The 27,132-nt window shown below is 33.6% G+C and overlaps 1 protein-coding gene across 1 annotated transcript in view; it reads left to right on the top strand.

Annotated features, from left to right (window-relative positions):
* LOC311062940 (toll-like receptor 5) overlaps positions 1-25,044 on the top strand; it is a gene marked incomplete at both ends in the record, with an annotated part of 43,800 nt that extends 18,756 nt beyond the window's left edge. Inside the window, 5 exons of the mRNA XM_084082159.1 lie at positions 569-679; positions 951-1,061; positions 1,334-1,393; positions 2,093-2,176; positions 23,116-25,044. Of these exons, the coding sequence (XP_083938285.1) occupies positions 569-679; positions 951-1,061; positions 1,334-1,393; positions 2,093-2,176; positions 23,116-25,044 (2,295 nt within the window). The remainder of the gene's footprint in view (positions 1-568; positions 680-950; positions 1,062-1,333; positions 1,394-2,092; positions 2,177-23,115) is intronic.
* Positions 25,045-27,132: the final 2,088 nt, after the last annotated feature.

The following is a 27,132-nucleotide window of genomic DNA, read 5'->3' as shown; positions in this document are numbered from 1 at the left end:
TATATACCCCCCCAGAAGTTGTAACAATGTTCGCTTTAAAACATATATATTCAAAAGATCTCTTTACCATTTTGTAAAAACAAACAAACATGTGCTTTTGCCCCACCAGTCCAGAAAAATGAAAATATCTATTGAAGACATTCTAGCACATGTTGAAGCACTTCAACAATCGTCTGAGTGGAAGACTGGGGAATGTTTAAAAGACCAGAAGTTTTGGAAAGCTGTAGCCAAAGCATTAGGTGTAGGTAATACACCCGCCAATGCTTATCGACTGAAAAAATCATTCAATGTTCAAATTCAGGTATGTTAAATCTATCTTGAAGTTAACATGAACTTATGCTTTAGGCAAATAGCCTACATTTCCACGCTCTTCCAGAGTCATTTCTTTTAAAAAAAAGGCACAAATAGCCGACCTACAAGCTCACTATTTGTTACACTTGCAATGAAAAATGCTGTATGCTTGTAGATAAGTTGAGTGAGGCCAAATCTCATATCCCAAATACTAGAATGTAGTTTGCTTTTGGACTTGTGTTGTTAACCTATAATACAATCATGTTGAAATGATCAGGCTTCAAGCAAAGACACAGGAGAATCGGATGCTGGGGACACCACTCCAGAGCAGGAATATAAACATCAAGAGGATACAGTAAATGTTGAATCTGAACAGCCGAAAATTCAGGTACAGTATGCTAAATCTGTCTTGAAGTTAACATGAACTGAGCTTTAGGCAAATAGCCTACATTTCAACGCTCTTCCAGAGTAATTTCTTTTTAAAAAAAAGCACAAATAGCCGACCTACAAGCTCAGTATTTGTTGCACTTGCAATGAAAAATGCTGTATGCTTGTAGATAAGTTGAGTGAGACCAAATCTCATATCCCAAATACTAGAATGTAGTTTGCTTTTGGACTTGTGTTGTTAACCTATAATACAATCATGTTGAAATGATCAGGCTTCAAGCAAAGGCACAGGAGAATCGGATGCTGGGGACACCACTCCAGAGCTGGAATATGAACATCAACAGGATACAGAACATGTTGAATCTGAACAGCCGAAAATTCAGGTACAGTATGTTAAATCTATCTTGAAGTTAACATGAACTGTGTTTAGGCAAATAGCCTACATTTCCACGCTCTTCCAGAGTCATTTCTTAAAAAAAAAAAAAACACAAATAGCCGACCTACAAGCACACTATTTGTTGCACTTGCAATGAAAAATGCTGTATGCTTGTAGATAAGTTGAGGGAGGCCAAATCTCAAATCCCAAATACTAGAATGTAGTTTGCTGTTGCACTTGTGTTGTTAACCTGTAATACAATCATGTTGAAATTAACAGGCTTCAAGCGAAGGCACAGGAGAATCGGATGCTGAAGATGATGAATATCTCAGTGATGATGTAGATTTTTTTACAAGGAGACTTCCTGCACAACCCTGTTTTTTTTCCGTCTGTCCATTCCTCCTAAGGAATGGACAGACATAAGAAAAAAAAAAAAGAAAAATCTGTTCCGTGGACTGGAATGGACAAATGTCATTTCTAAGGGCATTTACACTGAAAAATGGAAGCAGCGGAAACAAAATAGGAGCGGGATCTATAATACCTCAATCAAAAAGCCTTTTGCCTTCAAACATAGTGGTAATATGAAGAACCTTTTCAAATTGTAGTAGTATTATAAACAGTTTGACGAGACATTGGAAGTTTCTAATGGCTTATCTGAATTCATGCAGGTGACTAAACAGCCCCAGTGACAACAAAAAATCCTCCTGCTGACAACCCAGCATCAACCACTGCAGTCGAGGACCATGGGGCCCAAAAACAAGATGGCCAGCAGACAGAAAGTTTGAAGGTGTGCTTAATTTGATTGCCTTAAAAGTAGGGCCCCATGTCCACAAATGTTTTTTTCCCTAAGTGAAGTGCATGTTTGAAATTGTTTATAATGGGAGCACCGTGTTTTTTGAAAGTCATCAGCTTGGCTAAAGGTGCATGTTCATAGCAATCATATATCTTGGTGTTAAATACTTGAGATATGTTGCACAAATGCTTTGGAAATAACACTGTTTGAAAATATTCAGTACTGGTTTTCCTGAATTTAATCAGGTAACTACAGCCCCTGTCACACCTGACAACCAGACATCACCAGTGTCTGTGAAGGACATGGGGACCACACCAAAAACTAAAAAGGTTCGCATAAATGATTTGGAATTTTTAAAGTATAGGTGCATTTAATATAATGTAAAGTGTTATCACCATTCTTATAAGGCATTATAATCTCTATTGTACTGCATTATATAGTGTTTTTAACCTACTTTAAAAGGTCATTGTGCGATTTAGGGGGGGATAATAGCATATAATGGCTCTAAGTTTGCTTACAAAGCATTAGATACATGGGATGCATAGCAAGTGTTAAAGACTGGGTAGACTGAAAGAACGAGCCCAATCGATGGTCTTGAAGGGCGGATCCAAACACAGCCGCAGGATTCTTGCAGCGCTTCCTATTGCTTCACCAATCTATGTCCCGGCCTCCCCTCCCCTCCCCCCGGCCTGTGCACGGAGCACGCTGGCGTCACCAAATTTAGAGCGACGCCCCTCTGCACACTGATTGGTTAGGAGATAACAAGGTCCTAAGACCAGCGTTCCTGCATGGTTCGCCCAGCCTTTTTTTCTTTTGAAACAAAAAAAAAGCATGGGTTTCTGAGGCTAAAGACTGGGTAACACTTGCTATGCAGCCCATGCCTATAATGTGTTTTAAAAATACTTAAAAGGCATTTTAATATGCTTGCAATAATGTATAATTATAGTTATAAACATTTTTTTTTAAATATAATGCTTGATAAAAAGAAGCAGAACATATATATATAAAGCATTGTATAATGACTTATTAGGTCAAGTATTATAATGATAACTGTAATTGGTAGTTGGTTGTAGGTTTAACCAATTGCGTCGAGGCCCATTGTTTTGATCCCGCCCCTTCAGAAAAAAAACGTCCTGATGGAAGCACCAGACTCATATCCACGCAGTGATATAGTCTAGCTACGCCAGGCTTGCATTTACCCATACTTGCTTTGTGTGAACAACTCATTAGGAGACCAGAAGTAGGTCGTGAGTGTCTTAATTCCAGTGGAGAAGTGAATGGAGTGGGTGGTGGAGATGAATGCATGAGGGGGTTGAGAGGCAACCATGGTCACGAAATGGTACACAAATGGTAAACACATTATTCGTAACATTTGTACAATAGCTGTTGCATTTTATAACTACCAGCGACATGTGTGATGGCGTATATTAAAAATCTTTGATACATACTTTCCATCCATCAATCAGATGACCTATATATGTGCTGTCCATGGTACCGAAGTTACTCCCAAGTCCTCTGCTCCCCTAGTGGGCGAGCTTGTGTAGTCTTGCCTAGAGTGACACTCCAGATAGTTATGTTTATAATGGTTTTCTTGATATGACTTCAGCCACAGTTATAGCAAACTAATGTTCACCTTGCAAAACAATAGCAGAAACAACAACCAACAACCAAAGGTCACACAAGGACCACAAAAAGCGTTCCTCATGCCTTTTCCATATAAAACATAAATATTAAAAACATAATAACAAAGGAGTGATACCTGGTTTTAACTTCAGACCAGAGCTGGATCAGAGAGAGGGAGAGTGAGAGAGGGGGGACAGAAGCAGAGAGGTTGTATGTTGACGTCAGAGCGAAAATGCACAGTGTGCATGTGTGCTAAAGACATAGATGAAAGCAGGTAGGTGGTGGGGGAGAGAGATAGGTAGAGAAGAGGGGGGAAGAGAGAGAGAATATTTGAGGGAAATGCTTGGTACCAGAACCTGAACACTGATCAATTTCAGTGATCGCGCCAGTGCTGGCCAAGATGATAAACGTGTGTGTGTGTTAGTTAACAAAGATTACTGTATATCTCAACTACACGGTACACTCACAAAAACAATGTTGTACTGAGGGAATAACTGTCAAAGGTGAGAGCCCATTTCAAGTAAATCATTAGTGTGTTATATGGTACTTGTCTCATAGGTAAGGAAGAACCGGCGGAAAGGTACAAAACACCATGGACCAATTTGGAAAAAGTAGAAGCCACAGGATGTCATCCCAGCCAACAGACTTACAAGATCACCAGTCATTCTTCAAGAAGACCTGTTTAGCATCCTTAAATCAGACATTTGGCTCAAAGATGAGCATAGGGATGCTGCATGTTTTCACATGTCCAAAAAGTTTCCTGACATAGATGGCTTTCAGTCAGTAAACTTGACTGAAACAACGGCACAAAGATGTCGTGGCTACTGCGTCCGCTGGCACCCATATTCCTGGTGCGAAAACCGGTGCAGACAAATTGCAGCAATTGTGGCCTTTATTGCAAAGTCTTGAACCTAATTCAGGCAATTGCATTTTCCTACATGTGCTATGTCAGTTTTGCACTTTTATTATGTCATGTCCACCTTTTGATTAGTAAAGATTAAACTTTGATTATAATCCTGCCTCTGCCTTGTTTCTGTTTTCTTTTCTTTTTTTTAAGGTGCTACTGTGGATGTGGATCCAAGTTGAGAAATTATTTAAATTATTTAATTATTTAAAAAAATATTTAAACTCGTCAGAGCAATAACATACATGCAGACATATTGTACAAGAATATTTAGTCATTTTCTGATATTAAATTGATTAACCAAATTGGTTATAATCACAGGTGTACAAGAGACCATGGGGCATATTAATATATAGTTGTTGGGTGATAACTATGTGTTTTGAAATTATTTAGGTTTTTTGAAAAATTACATTGAAATGTATGGGATCCTGTAATATTTCAATAATTTATTATTAATAATTGCTGCTGTAAAACATATTGATAATCATCACAGGTGTACAAGAGACCATGGGGCACATTAATATATAGTTGTTGGGCGATAACTATGTTTTTGGGATTTTTTATGATTATTTTAAAGATTACATTGAATAAGATGGGATTCTATAATATTTCAATAATTTATTATTAATAATTGCTGCTGTAAAACATATTGATAATCATCACAGCTTTAAAAGAGACCATGGGGCACATTAATATATAGTTGTTGAGTGATAACTATGTTTTTTGGATTTTTAAAGATTTTTTGAAAAATGACATTGAAATGGATGGGATCCTGTAATATTTCAATAATTTATTATTAATAATTGCTGCTGTAAAACATATTGATAATCATCACAGGTGTACAAGAGACCATGGGGCACATTAATATATAGTTGTTGGGCGATAACTATGTTTTTGGGATTTTTTATGATTTTTTTAAAGATTACATTGAATAGGATGGGATTCTGTAATATTTCAATAATTTATTAATAATAATTGCTGCTGTAAAACATATTGGTAATCATCACAGGTGTAGAAGAGACCATGGGGCACATTAATATATAGTTGTTGGGCGATAACTATGTTTTTTGGATTTGTTATGATTTTTCTAAAGATTAAATTGAATAGGATGGGATTCTGTAATATTTCAATAATTTATTATTAATAAATGCTGCTGTAAAACATATTGGTAATCATCACAGGTGTACAAGAGACCATGGGGCACATTAATATATAGTTGTTGGGTGATAACTATGTTTTTTGGATTTTTTATGATTTTTTTAAAGATTACATTGAATAAGATGGGATTCTATAATATTTCTATAATTTATTATTAATAATTGCTGCTGTAAAACATATTGGTAATCATCACAGGTGTACAAGAGACCATGGGGCACATTAATATATGGTTGTTGGGTGATAACTATGTTTTTGGGATTTTTTATGATTCTTTTTAAGGATTACATTGAAATGCATGGGATTCTATAATATTTCAATAATTTATTATTAATAAATACTACTGTAAAACATATTGGTAATCATCACAGGTGCACAAGAGACCATGGGGCACATTAATATATAGTTGTTGGGCGATAACTATGTTTTGGGGATTTTTTATGATTTCTTTAAAGATTACATTGAAATGCATGGGATTCTATAATATTTCAATAATTTATTATTAATAAATACTACTGTAAAACATATTGGTAATCATCACAGGTGCACAAGAGACCATGGGGCACATTCATATATAGTTGTTGGGCGATAACTATGTTTTTGGGATTTATTATGATTTTTTTAAAGATTACATTGAAATGCATGGGATTCTATAATATTTCAATAATTTATTATTAATAATTGCTGCTGTAAAACATATTGGTAATCATCACAGGTGTACAAGAGACCATGGGGCACATTAATATATAGTTGTTGGGCGATAACTATGTTTTGGGGATTTTTTTTGATTTTTTTAGAGATTACATTGAAATGCATGTGATTCTATAATATTTCAATAATTTATTATTAATAATTGCTGCTGTAAAACATATTGGTAATCATCAAAGGTGCACAAGAGACCATGGGGCACATTAATATATAGTTGTTGGGTGATAACTATGTTTTGGGGATTTTTTAATGATTTTTCTAAAGATTACATTGAATAGGATGGGATTCTGTAATATTTCAATAATTTATTATTAATAAATGCTGCTGTAAAACATATTGATAATCATCACAGGTGTACAAGAGACCATGGGGAACATTAATATATAGTTGTTGGGTGATAACTATGTTTTTTGGATTTTTTTCTATTTTTCTAAAGATTACATTGAAACGGATGGGATTCTATAATATTTCTATAATTTATTATTAATAATTGCTGCTGTAAAACATATTGGTAATCATCACAGGTGTACAAGAGACCATGGGGAACATTAATATATAGTTGTTGGGTGATAACTATGTTTTTTGGATTTTTTTCTATTTTTCTAAAGATTACATTGAAACGGATGGGATTCTATAATATTTCTATAATTTATTATTAATAATTGCTGCTGTAAAACATATTGGTAATCATCACAGGTGTACAAGAGACCATGGGGCACATTAATATATAGTTGTTGGGTGATAACTATGTTTTTGGGATTTTTTATGATTCTTTTTAAGGATTACATTGAAATGCATGGGATTCTATAATATTTCAATAATTTATTATTAATAAATACTACTGTAAAACATATTGGTAATCATCACAGGTGCACAAGAGACCATGGGGCACATTAATATATAGTTGTTGGGCGATAACTATGTTTTGGGGATTTTTTATGATTTTTTTAAAGATTACATTGAAATGCATGGGATTCTATAATATTTCAATAATTTATTATTAATAAATAATACTGTAAAACATATTGGTAATCATCACAGGTGCACAAGAGACCATGGGGCACATTAATATATAGTTGTTGGGTTATAACTATGTTTTTGGGATTTATTATGATTTTTTTAAAGATTACATTGAAATGCATGGGATTCTATAATATTTCAATAATTTATTATTAATAATTGCTGCTGTAAAACATATTGGTAATCATCACAGGTGTACAAGAGACCATGGGGCACATTAATATATAGTTGTTGGGCGATAACTATGTTTTGGGGATTTTTTTTGATTTTTTTAGAGATTACATTGAAATGCATGTGATTCTATAATATTTCAATAATTTATTATTAATAATTGCTGCTGTAAAACATATTGGTAATCATCACAGGTGCACAAGAGACCATGGGGCACATTAATATATAGTTGTTGGGTGATAACTATGTTTTGGGGATTTTTTAATGATTTTTCTAAAGATTACATTGAAATGGATGGGATTCTGTAATATTTAAATAATTTATTATTAATAATTGCTGCTGTAAAACATATTGATAATCATTACAGCTTTACAAGAGACCATGGGGCACATTAATATATAGTTGTTGGGTGATAACTATGTTTTTTGAATTTTCTATGATTTTTTGAAAAATTACATTGAAAAGGATGGGATTCTGTAATATTTCAATAATTTATTATTAATAATTGCTGCTGTAAAACATATTGGTAATCATCACAGGTGCAAAAGAGACCATGGGGCACATTAATATATAGTTGTTGGGCAATAACTATGTTTTGGGGATTTTTAATGATTTTTTTAAAGATTACATTGAAATGCATGGGATTCTATAATATTTCAATAATTTATTATTAATAAATGCTGCTGTAAAACATATTGGTAATCATCACAGGTGCACAAGAGACCATGGGGCACATTAATATATAGTTGTTGGGTGATAACTATGTTTTGGGGATTTTTTAATGATTTTTCTAAAGATTACATTGAAATGGATGGGATTCTGTAATATTTCAATAATTTATTATTAATAATTGCTGCTGTAAAACATATTGATAATCATTACAGCTTTACAAGAGACCATGGGGCACATTAATATATAGTTGTTGGGTGATAACTATGTTTTTTGAATTTTCTATGATTTTTTGAAAAATTACATTGAAAAGGATGGGATTCTGTAATATTTCAATAATTTATTATTAATAATTGCTGCTGTAAAACATATTGGTAATCATCACAGGTGCACAAGAGACCATGGGGCACATTAATATATAGTTGTTGGGCGATAACTATGTTTTGGGGATTTTTAATGATTTTTTTAAAGATTACATTGAAATGCATAGGATTCTATAATATTTCAATAATTTATTATTAATAAATGCTGCTGTAAAACATATTGGTAATCATCACAGGTGCACAAGAGACCATGGGGCACATTAATATATAGTTGTTGGGTGATAACTATGTTTTTGGGATTTTTTATGATTTTTTTAAAGATTACATTGAATAAGATGGGATTCTATAATATTTCAATAATTCATTATTAATAATTGCTGCTGTAAAACATATTGGTAATCATCACAGGTGTACAAGAGACCATGGGGCACATTAATATATAGTTGTTGGGTGCTAACTATGTTTTTGGGATTTCTTATGATTTTTTTAAAGATTACATTGAATAGGATGGGATTCTGTAATATTTCAATAATTTATTAATAATAATTGCTGCTGTAAAACATATTGATAATCATCACAGGTGTAGAAGAGACCATGGGGCACATTAATATATGGTTGTTGGGCGATAACTATGTTTTTTGGATTTGTTATGATTTTTCTAAAGATTACATTGAATAGGATGGGATTCTGTAATATTTCAATAATTTATTATTAATAAATGCTGCTGTAAAACATATTGGTAATCATCACAGGTGTACAAGAGACATTAATATATAGTTGTTGGGTGATAACTATGTTTTTTGGATTTTTTATGATTTTTTTAAAGATTACATTGAATAAGATGGGATTCTATAATATTTCTATAATTTATTATTAATAATTGCTGCTGTAAAACATATTGGTAATCATCACAGGTGTACAAGAGACCATGGGGCACATTAATATATAGTTGTTGGGTGATAACTATGTTTTTGGGATTTTTTTATGATTCTTTTTAAGGATTACATTGAAATGCATGGGATTCTATAATATTTCAATAATTTATTATTAATAAATACTACTGTAAAACATATTGGTAATCATCACAGGTGCACAAGAGACCATGGGGCACATTAATATATAGTTGTTGGGCGATAACTATGTTTTGGGGATTTTTTATGATTTTTTTAAAGATTACATTGAAATGCATGGGATTCTATAATATTTCAATAATTTATTATTAATAAATACTACTGTAAAACATATTGGTAATCATCACAGGTGCACAAGAGACCATGGGGCACATTAATATATAGTTGTTGGGTTATAACTATGTTTTTGGGATTTATTATGATTTTTTTAAAGATTACATTGAAATGCATGGGATTCTATAATATTTCAATAATTTATTATTAATAATTGCTGCTGTAAAACATATTGGTAATCATCACAGGTGTACAAGAGACCATGGGGCACATTAATATATAGTTGTTGGGCGATAACTATGTTTTGGGGATTTTTTTTGATTTTTTTAGAGATTACATTGAAATGCATGTGATTCTATAATATTTCAATAATTTATTATTAATAATTGCTGCTGTAAAACATATTGGTAATCATCACAGGTGCACAAGAGACCATGGGGCACATTAATATATAGTTGTTGGGTGATAACTATGTTTTGGGGATTTTTTAATGATTTTTCTAAAGATTACATTGAAATGGATGGGATTCTGTAATATTTAAATAATTTATTATTAATAATTGCTGCTGTAAAACATATTGATAATCATTACAGCTTTACAAGAGACCATGGGGCACATTAATATATAGTTGTTGGGTGATAACTATGTTTTTTGAATTTTCTATGATTTTTTGAAAAATAACATTGAAAAGGATGGGATTCTGTAATATTTCAATAATTTATTATTAATAATTGCTGCTGTAAAACATATTGGTAATCATCACAGGTGCAAAAGAGACCATGGGGCACATTAATATATAGTTGTTGGGCAATAACTATGTTTTGGGGATTTTTAATGATTTTTTTAAAGATTACATTGAAATGCATGGGATTCTATAATATTTCAATAATTTATTATTAATAAATGCTGCTGTAAAACATATTGGTAATCATCACAGGTGCACAAGAGACCATGGGGCACATTAATATATAGTTGTTGGGTGATAACTATGTTTTGGGGATTTTTTAATGATTTTTCTAAAGATTACATTGAAATGGATGGGATTCTGTAATATTTCAATAATTTATTATTAATAATTGCTGCTGTAAAACATATTGATAATCATTACAGCTTTACAAGAGACCATGGGGCACATTAATATATAGTTGTTGGGTGATAACTATGTTTTTTGAATTTTCTATGATTTTTTGAAAAATTACATTGAAAAGGATGGGATTCTGTAATATTTCAATAATTTATTATTAATAATTGCTGCTGTAAAACATATTGGTAATCATCACAGGTGCACAAGAGACCATGGGGCACATTAATATATAGTTGTTGGGCGATAACTATGTTTTGGGGATTTTTAATGATTTTTTTAAAGATTACATTGAAATGCATAGGATTCTATAATATTTCAATAATTTATTATTAATAAATGCTGCTGTAAAACATATTGGTAATCATCACAGGTGCACAAGAGACCATGGGGCACATTAATATATAGTTGTTGGGTGATAACTATGTTTTTGGGATTTTTTATGATTTTTTTAAAGATTACATTGAATAAGATGGGATTCTATAATATTTCAATAATTCATTATTAATAATTGCTGCTGTAAAACATATTGGTAATCATCACAGGTGTACAAGAGACCATGGGGCACATTAATATATAGTTGTTGGGTGCTAACTATGTTTTTGGGATTTCTTATGATTTTTTTAAAGATTACATTGAATAGGATGGGATTCTGTAATATTTCAATAATTTATTAATAATAATTGCTGCTGTAAAACATATTGATAATCATCACAGGTGTAGAAGAGACCATGGGGCACATTAATATATGGTTGTTGGGCGATAACTATGTTTTTTGGATTTGTTATGATTTTTCTAAAGATTACATTGAATAGGATGGGATTCTGTAATATTTCAATAATTTATTATTAATAAATGCTGCTGTAAAACATATTGGTAATCATCACAGGTGTACAAGAGACATTAATATATAGTTGTTGGGTGATAACTATGTTTTTTGGATTTTTTATGATTTTTTTAAAGATTACATTGAATAAGATGGGATTCTATAATATTTCTATAATTAATTATTAATAATTGCTGCTGTAAAACATATTGGTAATCATCACAGGTGTACAAGAGACCATGGGGCACATTAATATATAGTTGTTGGGTGATAACTATGTTTTTGGGATTTTTTTATGATTCTTTTTAAGGATTACATTGAAATGCATGGGATTCTATAATATTTCAATAATTTATTATTAATAAATACTACTGTAAAACATATTGGTAATCATCACAGGTGCACAAGAGACCATGGGGCACATTAATATATAGTTGTTGGGCGATAACTATGTTTTGGGGATTTTTTATGATTTTTTTAAAGATTACATTGAAATGCATGGGATTCTATAATATTTCAATAATTTATTATTAATAAATACTACTGTAAAACATATTGGTAATCATCACAGGTGCACAAGAGACCATGGGGCACATTAATATATAGTTGTTGGGTTATAACTATGTTTTTGGGATTTATTATGATTTTTTTAAAGATTACATTGAAATGCATGGGATTCTACAATATTTCAATAATTTATTATTAATAATTGCTGCTGTAAAACATATTGGTAATCATCACAGGTGCACAAGAGACCTAGGGGCACATTAATATATAGTTGTTGGGCGATAACTATATTTTGGGGATTTTTTATGATTTTTTTAAAGATTACATTGAAATGCATGGGATTCTATAATATTTCAATAATTTATTATTAATAAATGCTGCTGTAAAACATATTGGTAATCATCACAGGTGCACAAGAGACCATGGGGCACATTAATATATAGTTGTTGGGTGATAACTATGTTTTTGGGATTTTTTATGATTTTTTTAAAGATTACATTGAATAAGATGGGATTCTATAATATTTCAATAATTCATTATTAATAATTGCTGCTGTAAAACATATTGGTAATCATCACAGGTGTACAAGAGACCATGGGGCACATTAATATGTAGTTGTTGGGTGATAACTATGTTTTTGGGATTTCTTATGATTTTTTTAAAGATTACATTGAATAGGATGGGATTCTGTAATATTTCAATAATTTATTAATAATAATTGCTGCTGTAAAACATATTGATAATCATCACAGGTGTAGAAGAGACCATGGGGCACATTAATATATAGTTGTTGGGCGATAACTATGTTTTTTGGATTTGTTATGATTTTTCTAAAGATTACATTGAAATGGATGGGATTCTGTAATATCTCAATAATTTATTATTAATAATTGCTGCTGTAAAACATATTGATAATCATCACAGGTGTACAAGAGACCTAGGGGCACATTAATATATAGTTGTTGGGCGATAACTATGTTTTTGGGATTTTTTTCGATTTTTCTAAAGATTACATTGAAATGGATGGGATTCTGTAATATCTCAATAATTTATTATTAATAATTGCTGCTGTAAAACATATTGATAATCATCACAGGTGTACAAGAGACCTAGGGGCACATTGATATATAGCTGTTGGGTGATAACTATGTTTTTTGGATTTGTTATGATTTTTCTAAAGATTACATTAAAACGGATGGGATTCTGTAATATTTCAATAATTTATTATTAATAATTGCTGCTGTAAAACATATTGATAATCATCACAGGTGTACAAGAGACCATGGGGAACATTAATATATAGTTGTTGGGTGATAACTATGTTTTTTGGATTTTTTTCTATTTTTCTAAAGATTACATTGAAACGGATGGGATTCTGTAATATTTCAATAATTTATTATTAATAATTGCTGCTGTAAAACATATTGATAATCATCACAGGTGTACGAGAGACCATGGGGAACATTAATATATAGTTGTTGGGCGATAACTATGTTTTTTGGATTTCTTATGATTTTTCTAAAGATTACATTGAAACGGATGGGATTCTGTAATATTTCAATAATTCATTATTAATAATTGCTGCTGTAAAACATATTGATAATCATCACAGGTGTACAAGAGACCTAGGGGCACATTAATATATAGTTGTTGGGTGATAACTATGTTTTTTGGATTTGTTATGATTTCTCTAAAGATTACATTGAAACGGATGGGATTCTGTAATATTTCAATAATTTATTATTAATAATTGCTGCTGTAAAACATATTGATAATCATCACAGGTGTACAAGAGACCATGGGGAACATTAATATATAGTTGTTGGGCGATAACTATGTTTTTTGGATTTTTTTATGATTTCTCTAAAGATTACATTGAAATGGATGGGATTCTGTAATATCTCAATAATTTATTATTAATAATTGCTGCTGTAAAACATATTGATAATCATCACAGGTGTACAAGAGACCTAGGGGCACATTAATATATAGTTGTTGGGCGATAACTATGTTTTTGGGATTTTTTTCGATTTTTCTAAAGATTACATTGAAATGGATGGGATTCTGTAATATCTCAATAATTTATTATTAATAATTGCTGCTGTAAAACATATTGATAATCATCACAGGTGTACAAGAGACCTAGGGGCACATTGATATATAGTTGTTGGGTGATAACTATGTTTTTTGGATTTGTTATGATTTTTCTAAAGATTACATTGAAACGGATGGGATTCTGTAATATTTCAATAATTTATTATTAATAATTGCTGCTGTAAAACATATTGATAATCATCACAGGTGTACGAGAGACCATGGGGAACATTAAAATATAGTTGTTGGGCGATAACTATGTTTTTTGGATTTCTTATGATTTTTCTAAAGATTACACTGAAATGGATGGGATTCTGTAATATTTCAATAATTCATTATTAATAATTGCTGCTGTAAAACATATTGATAATCATCACAGGTGTAGAAGAGACCATGGGGCACATTAATATATAGTTGTTGGGCGATAACTATGTTTTTTGGATTTGTTATGATTTTTCTAAAGATTACATTGAAATGGATGGGATTCTGTAATATCTCAATAATTTATTATTAATAATTGCTGCTGTAAAACATATTGATAATCATCACAGGTGTACAAGAGACCTAGGGGCACATTAATATATAGTTGTTGGGCGATAACTATGTTTTTTGGATTTTTTTCGATTTTTCTAAAGATTACATTGAAATGGATGGGATTCTGTAATATCTCAATAATTTATTATTAATAATTGCTGCTGTAAAACATATTGATAATCATCACAGGTGTACAAGAGACCTAGGGGCACATTGATATATAGTTGTTGGGTGATAACTATGTTTTTTGGATTTGTTATGATTTTTCTAAAGATTACATTAAAACGGATGGGATTCTGTAATATTTCAATAATTTATTATTAATAATTGCTGCTGTAAAACATATTGATAATCATCACAGGTGTACAAGAGACCATGGGGAACATTAATATATAGTTGTTGGGTGATAACTATGTTTTTTGGATTTTTTTCTATTTTTCTAAAGATTACATTGAAACGGATGGGATTCTGTAATATTTCAATAATTTATTATTAATAATTGCTGCTGTAAAACATATTGATAATCATCACAGGTGTACGAGAGACCATGGGGAACATTAATATATAGTTGTTGGGCGATAACTATGTTTTTTGGATTTCTTATGATTTTTCTAAAGATTACATTGAAATGGATGGGATTCTGTAATATTTCAATAATTCTGTATTAATAATTGCTGCTGTAAAACATATTGATAATCATCACAGGTGTACAAGAGACCTAGGGGCACATTAATATATAGTTGTTGGGTGATAACTATGTTTTTTGGATTTGTTATGATTTCTCTAAAGATTACATTGAAACGGATGGGATTCTGTAATATTTCAATAATTTATTATTAATAATTGCTGCTGTAAAACATATTGATAATCATCACAGGTGTACAAGAGACCATGGGGAACATTAATATATAGTTGTTGGGCGATAACTATGTTTTTTGGATTTTTTTATGATTTCTCTAAAGATTACATTGAAATGGATGGGATTCTGTAATATCTCAATAATTTATTATTAATAATTGCTGCTGTAAAACATATTGATAATCATCACAGGTGTACAAGAGACCTAGGGGCACATTAATATATAGTTGTTGGGCGATAACTATGTTTTTGGGATTTTTTTCGATTTTTCTAAAGATTACATTGAAATGGATGGGATTCTGTAATATCTCAATAATTTATTATTAATAATTGCTGCTGTAAAACATATTGATAATCATCACAGGTGTACAAGAGACCTAGGGGCACATTGATATATAGTTGTTGGGTGATAACTATGTTTTTTGGATTTGTTATGATTTTTCTAAAGATTACATTGAAACGGATGGGATTCTGTAATATTTCAATAATTTATTATTAATAATTGCTGCTGTAAAACATATTGATAATCATCACAGGTGTACGAGAGACCATGGGGAACATTAAAATATAGTTGTTGGGCGATAACTATGTTTTTTGGATTTCTTATGATTTTTCTAAAGATTACATTGAAATGGATGGGATTCTGTAATATTTCAATAATTCATTATTAATAATTGCTGCTGTAAAACATATTGATAATCATCACAGGTGTACAAGAGACCTAGGGGCACATTAATATATAGTTGTTGGGTGATAACTATGTTTTTTGGATTTGTTATGATTTCTCTAAAGATTACATTGAAACGGATGGGATTCTGTAATATTTCAATAATTTATTATTAATAATTGCTGCTGTAAAACATATTGATAATCATCACAGGTGTACAAGAGACCATGGGGAACATTAATATATAGTTGTTGGGTGATAACTATGTTTTTTGGATTTTTTTCGATTTTTCTAAAGATTACATTGAAACGGATGGGATTCTGTAATATTTCAATAATTTATTATTAATAATTGCTGCTGTAAAACATATTGATAATCATCACAGGTGTACGAGAGACCATGGGGAACATTAATATATAGTTGTTGGGCGATAACTATGTTTTTTGGATTTCTTATGATTTTTCTAAAGATTACATTGAAATGGATGGGATTCTGTAATATTTCAATAATTCATTATTAATAATTGCTGCTGTAAGACATATTGATAATCATCACAGGTGTACAAGAGACCTAGGGGCACATTAATATATAGTTGTTGGGTGATAACTATGTTTTTTGGATTTGTTATGATTTCTCTAAAGATTACATTGAAACGGATGGGATTCTGTAATATTTCAATAATGTATTATTAATAATTGCTGCTGTAAAACATATTGATAATCATCACAGGTGTACAAGAGACCATGGGGAACATTAATATATAGTTGTTGGGCGATAACTATGTTTTGGGGATTTTTTATGATTTCTCTAAAGATTACATTGAAATGGATGGGATTCTGTAATATTTCAATAATTTATTATTAATAATTGCTGCTGTAAAACATATTGATAATCATCACAGGTGTACAAGAGACCTAGGGGCACATTAATATATAGTTGTTGGGCGATAACTATGTTTTTGGATTTTTTTTCGATTTTTCTAAAGATTACATTGAAATGGATGGGATTCTGTAATATCTCAATAATGTATTATTAATAATTGCTGCTGTAAAACATATTGATAATCATCACAGGTGTACGAGAGACCATGGGGAACATTAATATATAGTTGTTGGGCGATAACTCTGTTTTTTGGATTTGTTATGATTTTTCTAAAGATTACATTGAAACGGATGGGATTCGGTAATATTTCAATAATTTATTATTAATAATTGCTGCTGTAAAACATATTGATAATCATCACAGGTGTACGAGAGACCATGGGGAACATTAATATATAGTTGTTGGGCGATAACTCTGTTTTTTGGATTTGTTATGATTTTTCTAAAGATTACATTGAAACGGATGGGATTCGGTAATATTTCAATAATTTATTATTAATAATTGCTGCTGTAAAACATATTGATAATCATCACAGGTGTACAAGAGACCATGGGGAACATTAATATATAGTTGTTGTTATGATTTTTTTAAAGATTACATTGAAACGGATGGGATTCTGTAATATTTCAATAATGTATTATTAATACTTGCTGCTGTAAAACATATTGATAATCATCACAGCTTTACAAGAGACCATGGGGCACATTAAAATATAGTTGTTGGGTGATAACTACGTTTTTTGAATTTTTTATGATTTTTTGAAAGATTACATTGAAATCGATGGGGATTCTGTAATATTTCAATATTTTATTATTAATAATTGCTACTGTAAAACATATTGGTAATGATCACAGGTGTACAAGAGACCATGGGGCACATTAATATATAGTTGTTGGGTGATAACTATGTTTTTTGGATTTTTTATGATTTTTCTAAAGATTACATTGAAACGGATAGGATTCTGTAATATTTCAATAATTTATTATTAATAATTGCTGCTGTAAAACATATTGATAATCATCACAGGTGTACAAGAGACCATGGGACACATTAATATATAGTTGTTGGGTGATAACTATTTTTTTGAATTTTTTATGAATTTCTGATAAATCACATTGAAATGGATGGGATTCTGTAATATTTCAATATTTTATTATTGTTAATCGGTACAGTAAAATATATTGGTAATAATCACATATTGTAAAGGACACACATGGGCACAATAACATTTAGTTGCTGGGTGATAACTATGTTTTTAGATTTCTTTATGATTTCCCAAAAACATACATTAAACTGTATGGGATTCTGTAATATTACAATATTTTATTATTAATAATTTGTGCAGTAAAACATTTCGGTAATAATCACAGACGAGAACATTAGACACAAACAATGTTTTTAGTTTGTTTTATTACATTTTTACATGTATATATTGAAGTAACTGGGATTTACGATTTCATTGAACGCACCATCAGTTCGCCTAACCGTAAAAAGCCACGTAGCTGCGCAATCATTTTTGAAGCACGGCTGGTGCGACCGAATCTCTCTGAAGAGCGGCCAGCGTGACCGCAGTAAGTACCAAAAGTAGAAAGTAGTCATTATGCAGAATGTCACATTTCACAAGTTTTCAAATGTATAAAAAATATTTTGGAAATAGCAGATCCACAAGCTTGTAGATCAGCTATTTTCAAATGGCCGAAATGAAGGCTGAAGTGGGCAATGTGTGTTTTGTAATAATACAAAAAAATCTACAAAGTAACTAGTAACTAAAGTTTTCAAATAATTGTAGTGGAGTAAAAGTATACTATTTGCCACTGAGATGTAGCTTAGTGGAGTAGAAGTAAAAGTAGGCCAACTGAAAATTGAAAATACTTCAGTAAAGTAAAACATACCCCAAAAGTGTACTTATGTACAGTACTTGAGTAAATGTACTTAGTTACTTTACACCACTGAGTACTATATGAATGGATGACAGCCAACTCAAACAGCCATTGAACTGTACAAAAGAAATTGGACAAAAAGCATTTAATCTGTAATTTGAGCTCTGTCAAGCCCCTCTATGTCTCTGTCTTTCTCCCTATTTGGCTAAAACTGTCATACTCCGACAGTCGTGAAATTCAGCAGTTCTATGTGATAAGTAAACGTGCATGCACGCACGCACGCACATGTGCGCGCTCACACACACACACACACACACACACACACACACACACACACACACACACACACACACACACACACACACACACACAATGGGGTCAATAGGTCATTTTGGCTTACATTACAAATTGAATAGACTTTGACTGAAATTCGAACGTATTTCACCATTCCATGATTGTATGTACAGTAGGCTATGTGAGGTGAGGTTGTAATTTACAATATTTAGCTTATAGTCCCGCAGTAAGGCTATAGTGTTTGTCTACATAATGTCCAGGGAACAACAGTTTTCTTCAAGACAGTGAAATGGGATAATGTTGTTGTTTTAATTTTTTACATTTTTTATATATTTGATTATATTTATTGTAGTTATTTAGTCACATTGTTATGCTTACTGTTAGGCCAGTATCCTTTGATGATCAAGTTCAACAGTAACTGGGTGCACTCAGTTAATTTATTTGGCCTGCCACAGTGTGGCAATCTGAGGCATTACAATCATGATTCATGAGGCTCTGTAATGGACCGACAATCAGCTCAAAGACAGGAAAGTTGTGAAAGTTTCTGGGAAAAGGACTATCTTACGTTTTAGGAATTTTTGGAATTGCGAAATATGGTATGGTAAATAGTAGGCCCATGTATGTGCCCAGAGAATAAATTTAGTAGGCCTGTAGGAAAATGCCTATATCTCAGAAAAGTTGGTCAATGTGAACTCATAACAAGTGGAATATAAAAACAAGATATGGAATTATTTAATATTGAACATTACATTACATTACAGTCATTTAGCAGACGCTTTTATCCAAAGCGACTTACAATAAGTGCATTCAACATAGGTAGGGAACGAAACTACTAATCACCAGAGGTCTTAAGTGCATTTCCTGTAAAAACAAGCAACCAAGTCAAGAGTATACCTAGCGCTAAGGTAAAAGTGCAATATATCAGCTATCTACTTTCATAAACACATGAGATAAAATAGCCAAATCAAATGAGCACGAGCTAATAGATCCAATACAACAATACAACAATAGTTCCTACAACGAGTTAACAACAAGTAGGCCAGGCAAAGAGGAAGGGTAGCGTTTCCTGAAGAGGTGGGTTTTCAGTCTGCGGCGAAAGATGGGCAGTGACTCTGCTGTCCTGACATCAGTGGGAAGTTCATTCCACCACTGTGGGGCCAGAACAGAAAAAAGTCGTGACCGTGTCGATCGACCAGAAGGACCGTTGAGTGGGGAGGGAGTCAGTCGCCCCGAGGTGGCAGACCGGAGTGGTCGGGCAGGGGTGTGGGCATTGACCAAAACCCGGAGGTAAGAAGGAGCTGTTCCTTTCACTGCCCTATAGGCTAGCACCAGGGTTTTAAACTGAATGCGAGCCGCTACGGGGAGCCAGTGCAGAGAACACATTTAATGAACACAAATGCAATGTTTCTCCTTTCAAATATCCTGACTTCCTGTAAAAAAAAAATCCTGTCCTTTAATAAAAGTGTGATTTTTCACGTGATCTTAAAAGTTGTGCTAGCTTGCCCAAAGTATGTCTGTACAAAATGTTACTAAACATAGTCTTTGGGCACACTTGTGAAGAACATTTGAATTGACTGTATTGACAATGAGTTATTATAAATAAACTTGACTTAAAACTGGTCAGTGGAAATGAAGGATTTGGGATGGGAATATCATTGATATGTACAGTAGTGAAGCATTGGCGTGTTTTTCAAGAGATGTTCTTGAGGAGTTTCTAAACAATGATTTAGAAAAGAGGGAATCCCCCAGCGCAACTGCACATGATAATCACTAGTCATAGGAAAGGCACTGTACTAATGACAGAGCCTAACCCTAACAGTCACAAAGTGCTGGGACACTCTGGTCAGGCATCTGTGTTGCAGACCGACTCCCTTTCGAAACTTCTTATTGAAGAAAAAATGTCTGTTTCTGTCTAAATATAGAGGTTACAGGACAAGTAAAGTAAAGTATGCATGATTAGAACATGCTTAAATATTTGACAATTAAGGTCTAATATTTCTGCAATTGCTACAAGTTCAAGTCTGATGATGTACCATGCATGTTCACATCATGTATAGGCCTACTTTACATTACTTAAGACAATTTGTCAAATATTAAATGTTTTAAAATTGTGGACAAAATAGACAATCTTACATCGAGGTGCCCAGATGTCCCTAGTCCCTATCCTGTATCCAACATAGATATGTTTATGGCATGCAAGCACTCTTTCTGGTTTATTCAGTGAAACTCACAATTTTGGGGTGATGTCTACATTTTTGAATGTATTTATCAAAAACATGTTTTCCATGAAGAATTGCATGTTTAATAATGTATTAATCTTATGAGAAAGATAATTCTTAAATTGAAATATCCCAACTGCATTTGAATGGAATGGTGAAGGGAAAGCAATGGTAATTTATATCAAGATTGAACCAAATCCAGTTTCCAGGGTGTGTAAGACTCAATATAATCTTTGTAGGAGAAACGTTCAGCTGCTGTAACATTCCATAACAGTTCTCAATTACTGACATTCAATTTGCCTACTTTATGACTGACTCAACCGGGGTAAATTGAGTTACACAAATTGTCAGTCTTACACTGTATTGACATAAACATAACAAATTAAAATAACATTATAAATGGGCTACAGGTGGAAAGAAATCATTTGTCGGTGACAGTCACAACCATCATTCATTTTAATCCAAGCCAATTAGACAATCACTTAATGTGTTTGCTTTAAAAAACAACAAATCAAACATTGTGGAAGCACCAGTGGACTATGAACCTCTCAATGACGTCTGAAAACACATCCTTCCCCATAAAGCTGGAATATCCTAAATGTTGAAACTAGTGTCCATGTGGTATTTATACAGCAGGGTCATGTTCTTCATGGTACAGAACTGATGAAGATACAACTGACTGCATGCCACATCCCTCAGTTATAATTTATTTAATTGTACGATGTGTTCATGTATTTAATTCTACCTATTTGTTGAAATTCCTCACTCTCGCAAGGCAACAATGTGGATGCTGGCTCTTCAAGTGGTTATTGGTGTATACCTACAGGTATTGATTGATTGAATATTTTATTAGGCAAAAATGTAAAACAGCACAGTTACATTTCAGATACTTTGTCTAAAAGGTCTGTTCAAAAAAGTCCTTGCGGTCTTGTTTCAATTGAGGTCCTTGTAGAGCTGTATGCAATGTAGGCTACTACAGTACTGCCATACCTTATTCATGTTACAACATTTTATTTTATTGTATGTGTTTGAATTAAGTTAAAAAAATGAAATAATGTATTTATTTTGTAATGCATTATGTGCAGAACGGGGACCTATCAGGGAATGAGTTCCCCGACGAAAATATTCTAAATTCAAGATGATTTAAATTATTTTTCTTAAAATAAGTGTTAAATTGCTCTATATTCTGATCGTACTCATAGAGTGGTTGTTCAGTAATAGGGGTCTCCCTGGCTCTCCAGCTCTTTAGTAAACAGAAGATACATTTTACAGTCAGGATACCAATTTTTGCCAATCGGGAGAGAGAGAACTCATACAGGATAAACAAGTGAAATTGTAAGTGATGAAACAAAATAACGATTAGACAAATTTGGGACTGAAACATTATCAAATTTAAGCTGATAAATGGGTTATCTCTCCTGATTGGAAGAAACTAGCAACTCACCTGAAAAACGTAATTTCTGTCTATAAAGAGGTGGAGAGACGATCTTTAGGAATGATTACTATCAGAAGATAGATCTTTTTGTTTTAACCTAAAAATATCACTTACAGCAACATTTAGCACATGGTTTAGGCCGGGAATATTACTGGAGCATATTACTTTCTACCTCTTCACCCCTCTCTTCTTACATTTTGAGTAAATCCCAAATGTCATCTGTTTAACCTACAGGTGTCCAGCTGCTCGCCTGCCTGCCCTATTTATGGCTCAATTGCTGCATGCACTTCCCAAAAACTATTCTGGGTCCCTGCTCTGCCGCCCGACATCACCCATCTGTACTTGGAGATGAACTACATCAGGGAGATCAATGACACGTCACTCTCAGGCCTCGATAAGCTGCAGGAGTTGGACATTGGAAGGCAGCTCACTCCTCTTGTGATCAGGAGCAACACCTTCCACAGACAGAGAAACCTGATCCGGCTGGTGCTGGGCTTTAATGTGGGCCTCAAACTGCAGCCAAAGGCATTCGTGGGACTGTCCAATTTAAGGGACCTCGACTTGGATTATTGTTCATTGAATGAGTCCATTTTGACAGGAAGCTACCTGCAGCCTCTGTTGGCCCTAGAGACATTGAATCTCTTTGGTAACCGAATTGGAAGACTCCAGCCTGCTCTATTTTTTTCAAACTTGACTAAGTTGACAGAGTTGAATCTCAAGTTGAACAATATCAACGAGATAAGTGAGGCTGACCTGACTGGTTTCCAGGGTAAACACTTCAGACTTCTGAATTTGGACTCAGTCAAGCTTAATGGCATGCATAGTGAAAATTTTAACTGGGAAAGATGTGGGAATCCTTTCAGACGGATGTCATTTAAAACACTTGTCTTGTCCTCCAATAGGTTCAGCGCAGACAGATTGAGAACATTTTTAAGAGTAATTGAGGGAACTAAGATAGATAATCTCATAATATCTGGATCCATGGGTAAAGGATTTTCACACAACAACCTCCCTGATCCAGACCACAGAACATTTGAAGGCCTCCAGAATAGCTCAGTGAGAACTTTGGACTTGTCTAAGAATAGGATATTTGCTTTGCAACCGCGTGTTTTTAGTCCACTGAAAGAAGCGAAAATAATCAATGTTTCACAGAACCAAATCAATCAGATCTCTAGAGATGCTTTTGAAGGTCTTCAGGACAATTTGCAGATTCTCAACCTGTCACATAACCTTTTAGGGGAAATCTATTCTCATACATTTGCTAATCTGTCAAACCTTAGAGTGTTAGACTTGTCTCATAATCATATTGGCACATTGGGATATGGGTCATTCAGAGGACTTGCCAAATTAAGAATGCTAGATCTAAGTGGAAACTCTCTCCGGAAGTTAGGTCTTCCTGCGTCACTACCAAGCTTACAATATCTCCTTTTGAAAGACAACAAGTTACAGACACGTGGCAGTCTCGTGCAGTTTGCCAGTAACAGTATCCATATCGACCTTGAGGACAACAGACTGACAGACTTGGAGGATGTTTATGTCATTTTAACTCAACTGAAGCAACTCCAGAATCTCTTCTTTGGTGGAAACTTGATCAAGTGGTGCATCCTCAGTGGCAACGTTGCCAAGCCTCAATCAAACAGTTTAAGAGTGCTGGACCTTCATGACGGTTCACTGCAGACCATCTGGTCTCAGGGGAGATGCCTGACTATTTTTGATAATCTTGTGGAATTAATCGCTCTTGATTTAAGCTTCAACTTTCTCCAGTCTATCCCAGACGGTGTCTTCAATGGTCTGAACTCGTTACAAGAAATCAACCTCTCCTCCAACTCCTTGACGCACCTTCAAATTGATATTTTCCCCCAAACCCTGAGAACACTCGACCTCTCAAACAACTTCCTAGCTTCCCCAGACCCTGTGACCTTCCACTCTCTCCAGTTCATCAACCTGTCGATGAATCGGTTCCACTGTGACCGCAATCTGTATGGCTTTCTTACATGGTTGAAACAGACCAACGTAACTTTCCTGAGCCCTGTTGAAGAGCTAAAATGTGAATTCCCCTTTAAACACTATATGGTCACTCTGTTGGATTACTCCACAAGGGCCTGGCAGAGAGAGAGAGCACATGTGAAAAAAAGCTCAGGTGAAAAAAAAGACCACCACTGAGGGTGCACTGTAATAGCCTGGCCATCCTGAAAATAGCTCTGGTGTCCATCTAAAAAATAAGAATGGCATTCAACCTTAACTGAGAAATGTATTTTCACTGCCTTGTAAACTTGAGTAAAGCATATGGTCTTTTTAAAATATGCGTTTTAAACAAGTAAGCCTACCCAATACACAGGCATTAATGAAATGATATTGGTACCCAAGAAGTGTTTTCTATCATTTAACAACACTATGTTTTACCAGTAGATGGCGACCTTTGCCATTTTTATTTATTTTTACCCATATCGTTTTAACTTGGTGTGAGTGAATAGCAATTGACCTTGACTGATTACTGGCAGCTCTGAATGTAATGTCACAGCAGGATAATGGTGACATTGACCGTAATCGATTTTTTTAGGGTATGAAATTATATGTTGCATATTAAAAAAATACAATATTCATTTGCCACCTGTGCCTGGACGTCACTTTCCAGTTTTAGAATTACTTTTTATTTCTTCTGTATTACTATGATGATGTAGCCTTGGATCAAGACTATCATAGATGTATTTTATCGAGTCTGCCTTTTACTTTCGTGTCAATGCAAATGTCAACATTGATCAAATACATACATCTATGATAGTGTTGATCCAAGGATAATGATGATGATTGTTATCATTTATTATTATTATTATTATTTATACAACTACAACACTGCACACACACACACACACACACACACACACACACACACACACACACACACGCACGCACGCACGCACGCACGCACACGCGCGCGCACGCACACACACACACACACACACACACACACACACACACACACACACACACACACACACACACACACACACTAAATAACATTAAATCAAATTAAATGAAATAAAGATGTGGTATGTGTATGTGGTTAAAAAAATATACATTCAATTCGCTCACTTCCCCACTGGGGAGCGACACTCACACATGACTGTTGAAATGGTAAAGGTTGCAGTAGCAGAAGAAGTCCTTAGCTCTCACATTACCTCGACTTTGACGTGCAGCAGCAGCTTTCTCTTGACCTTCCCTCTGTACAGAACACACTGAACGGTGAGTGGGCTTCATAACAACAATGCAATAGAAAAACAATTTGATTTACGTAGTATCAATTGTTATTCTCTCAATGACGATCAAACCTTTCATTCACTGTAATGATTCATTCAGTGTGCCTGCATTCAGGGCCTGAACAGTTCAATGAGTTAGCATGTGGCTAACTGTTTGCTAAAGCTTGTGAACTTGTGAACAGTGCAACACAGACAGCTAGCCACGTTGGATTCTCTCTCTCTATATATATCCATCTGCTCATTTGCTCTATATGTTGTCTTGTAACATTTGTGCACATTTTGACAGATTTCGCAGTATTTCAGATAAGTGGTCAGGTTGTCTGTTCCTCAGGCGTTTAGGTAACATTAGCTGTAGCTTGTAGCCAATCGGCTAATAGTGTGGAGATGAGGGCAAAGTGACACTCAGTGAAGTAATGCTCCAAGTTCATCCAACACTGAATTAAGGAGGAGCATCACTTGTCATCTTCATTTGTACCTCGTACATCATAAGCTTTAGGTAGCTGGCCACAGAAACGGTAGTGTTAACTTTAAAGGGCAAACATTTGGCACTATTGAGTTGCACCGACTCACCGAGTTAACTGACCTGTCTGTCTGGCGTGTTCTGCATTGGTTGGCCATGAGCATGCCATAGGCGAAACTGATTTATCCATTTTCACAAATGTAAGCAGTTTAATAGAATTTTCTTCAAATCGGCACACACAACATCCCTGCAGGCTGCAGACTAGTGTTATGCAATCCTCCAAAGCAGTTTCTTGACCTTAGCTAGCTCCAATCGGAACCTCACCCTCCGCTGTATAGCTCCGAGATGAGGTTCCATATCGTTCTCTGCCGTTCGGCTGAAAAATGTCCGCACATTTGCCACTTTACATGTTTCTTACCCCTTTCTGCACATCGTATCCAAAAAGTAAAGGTATTCTGAAATGATCACAGATGTTTGAAATTTTAACTCACCATAAAATCTAACAAACGAGTTGAAAAAAGCACTTTATTCGCC

The sequence above is a fragment of the Gymnoscopelus microlampas genome (assembly GCF_963454915.1).
Source record: "Gymnoscopelus microlampas genome assembly, chromosome: 16".
NCBI classification, from domain to species: domain Eukaryota; kingdom Metazoa; phylum Chordata; class Actinopteri; order Myctophiformes; family Myctophidae; genus Gymnoscopelus; species Gymnoscopelus microlampas.
This window is presented reverse-complemented; position numbering and strand designations above follow the sequence as displayed.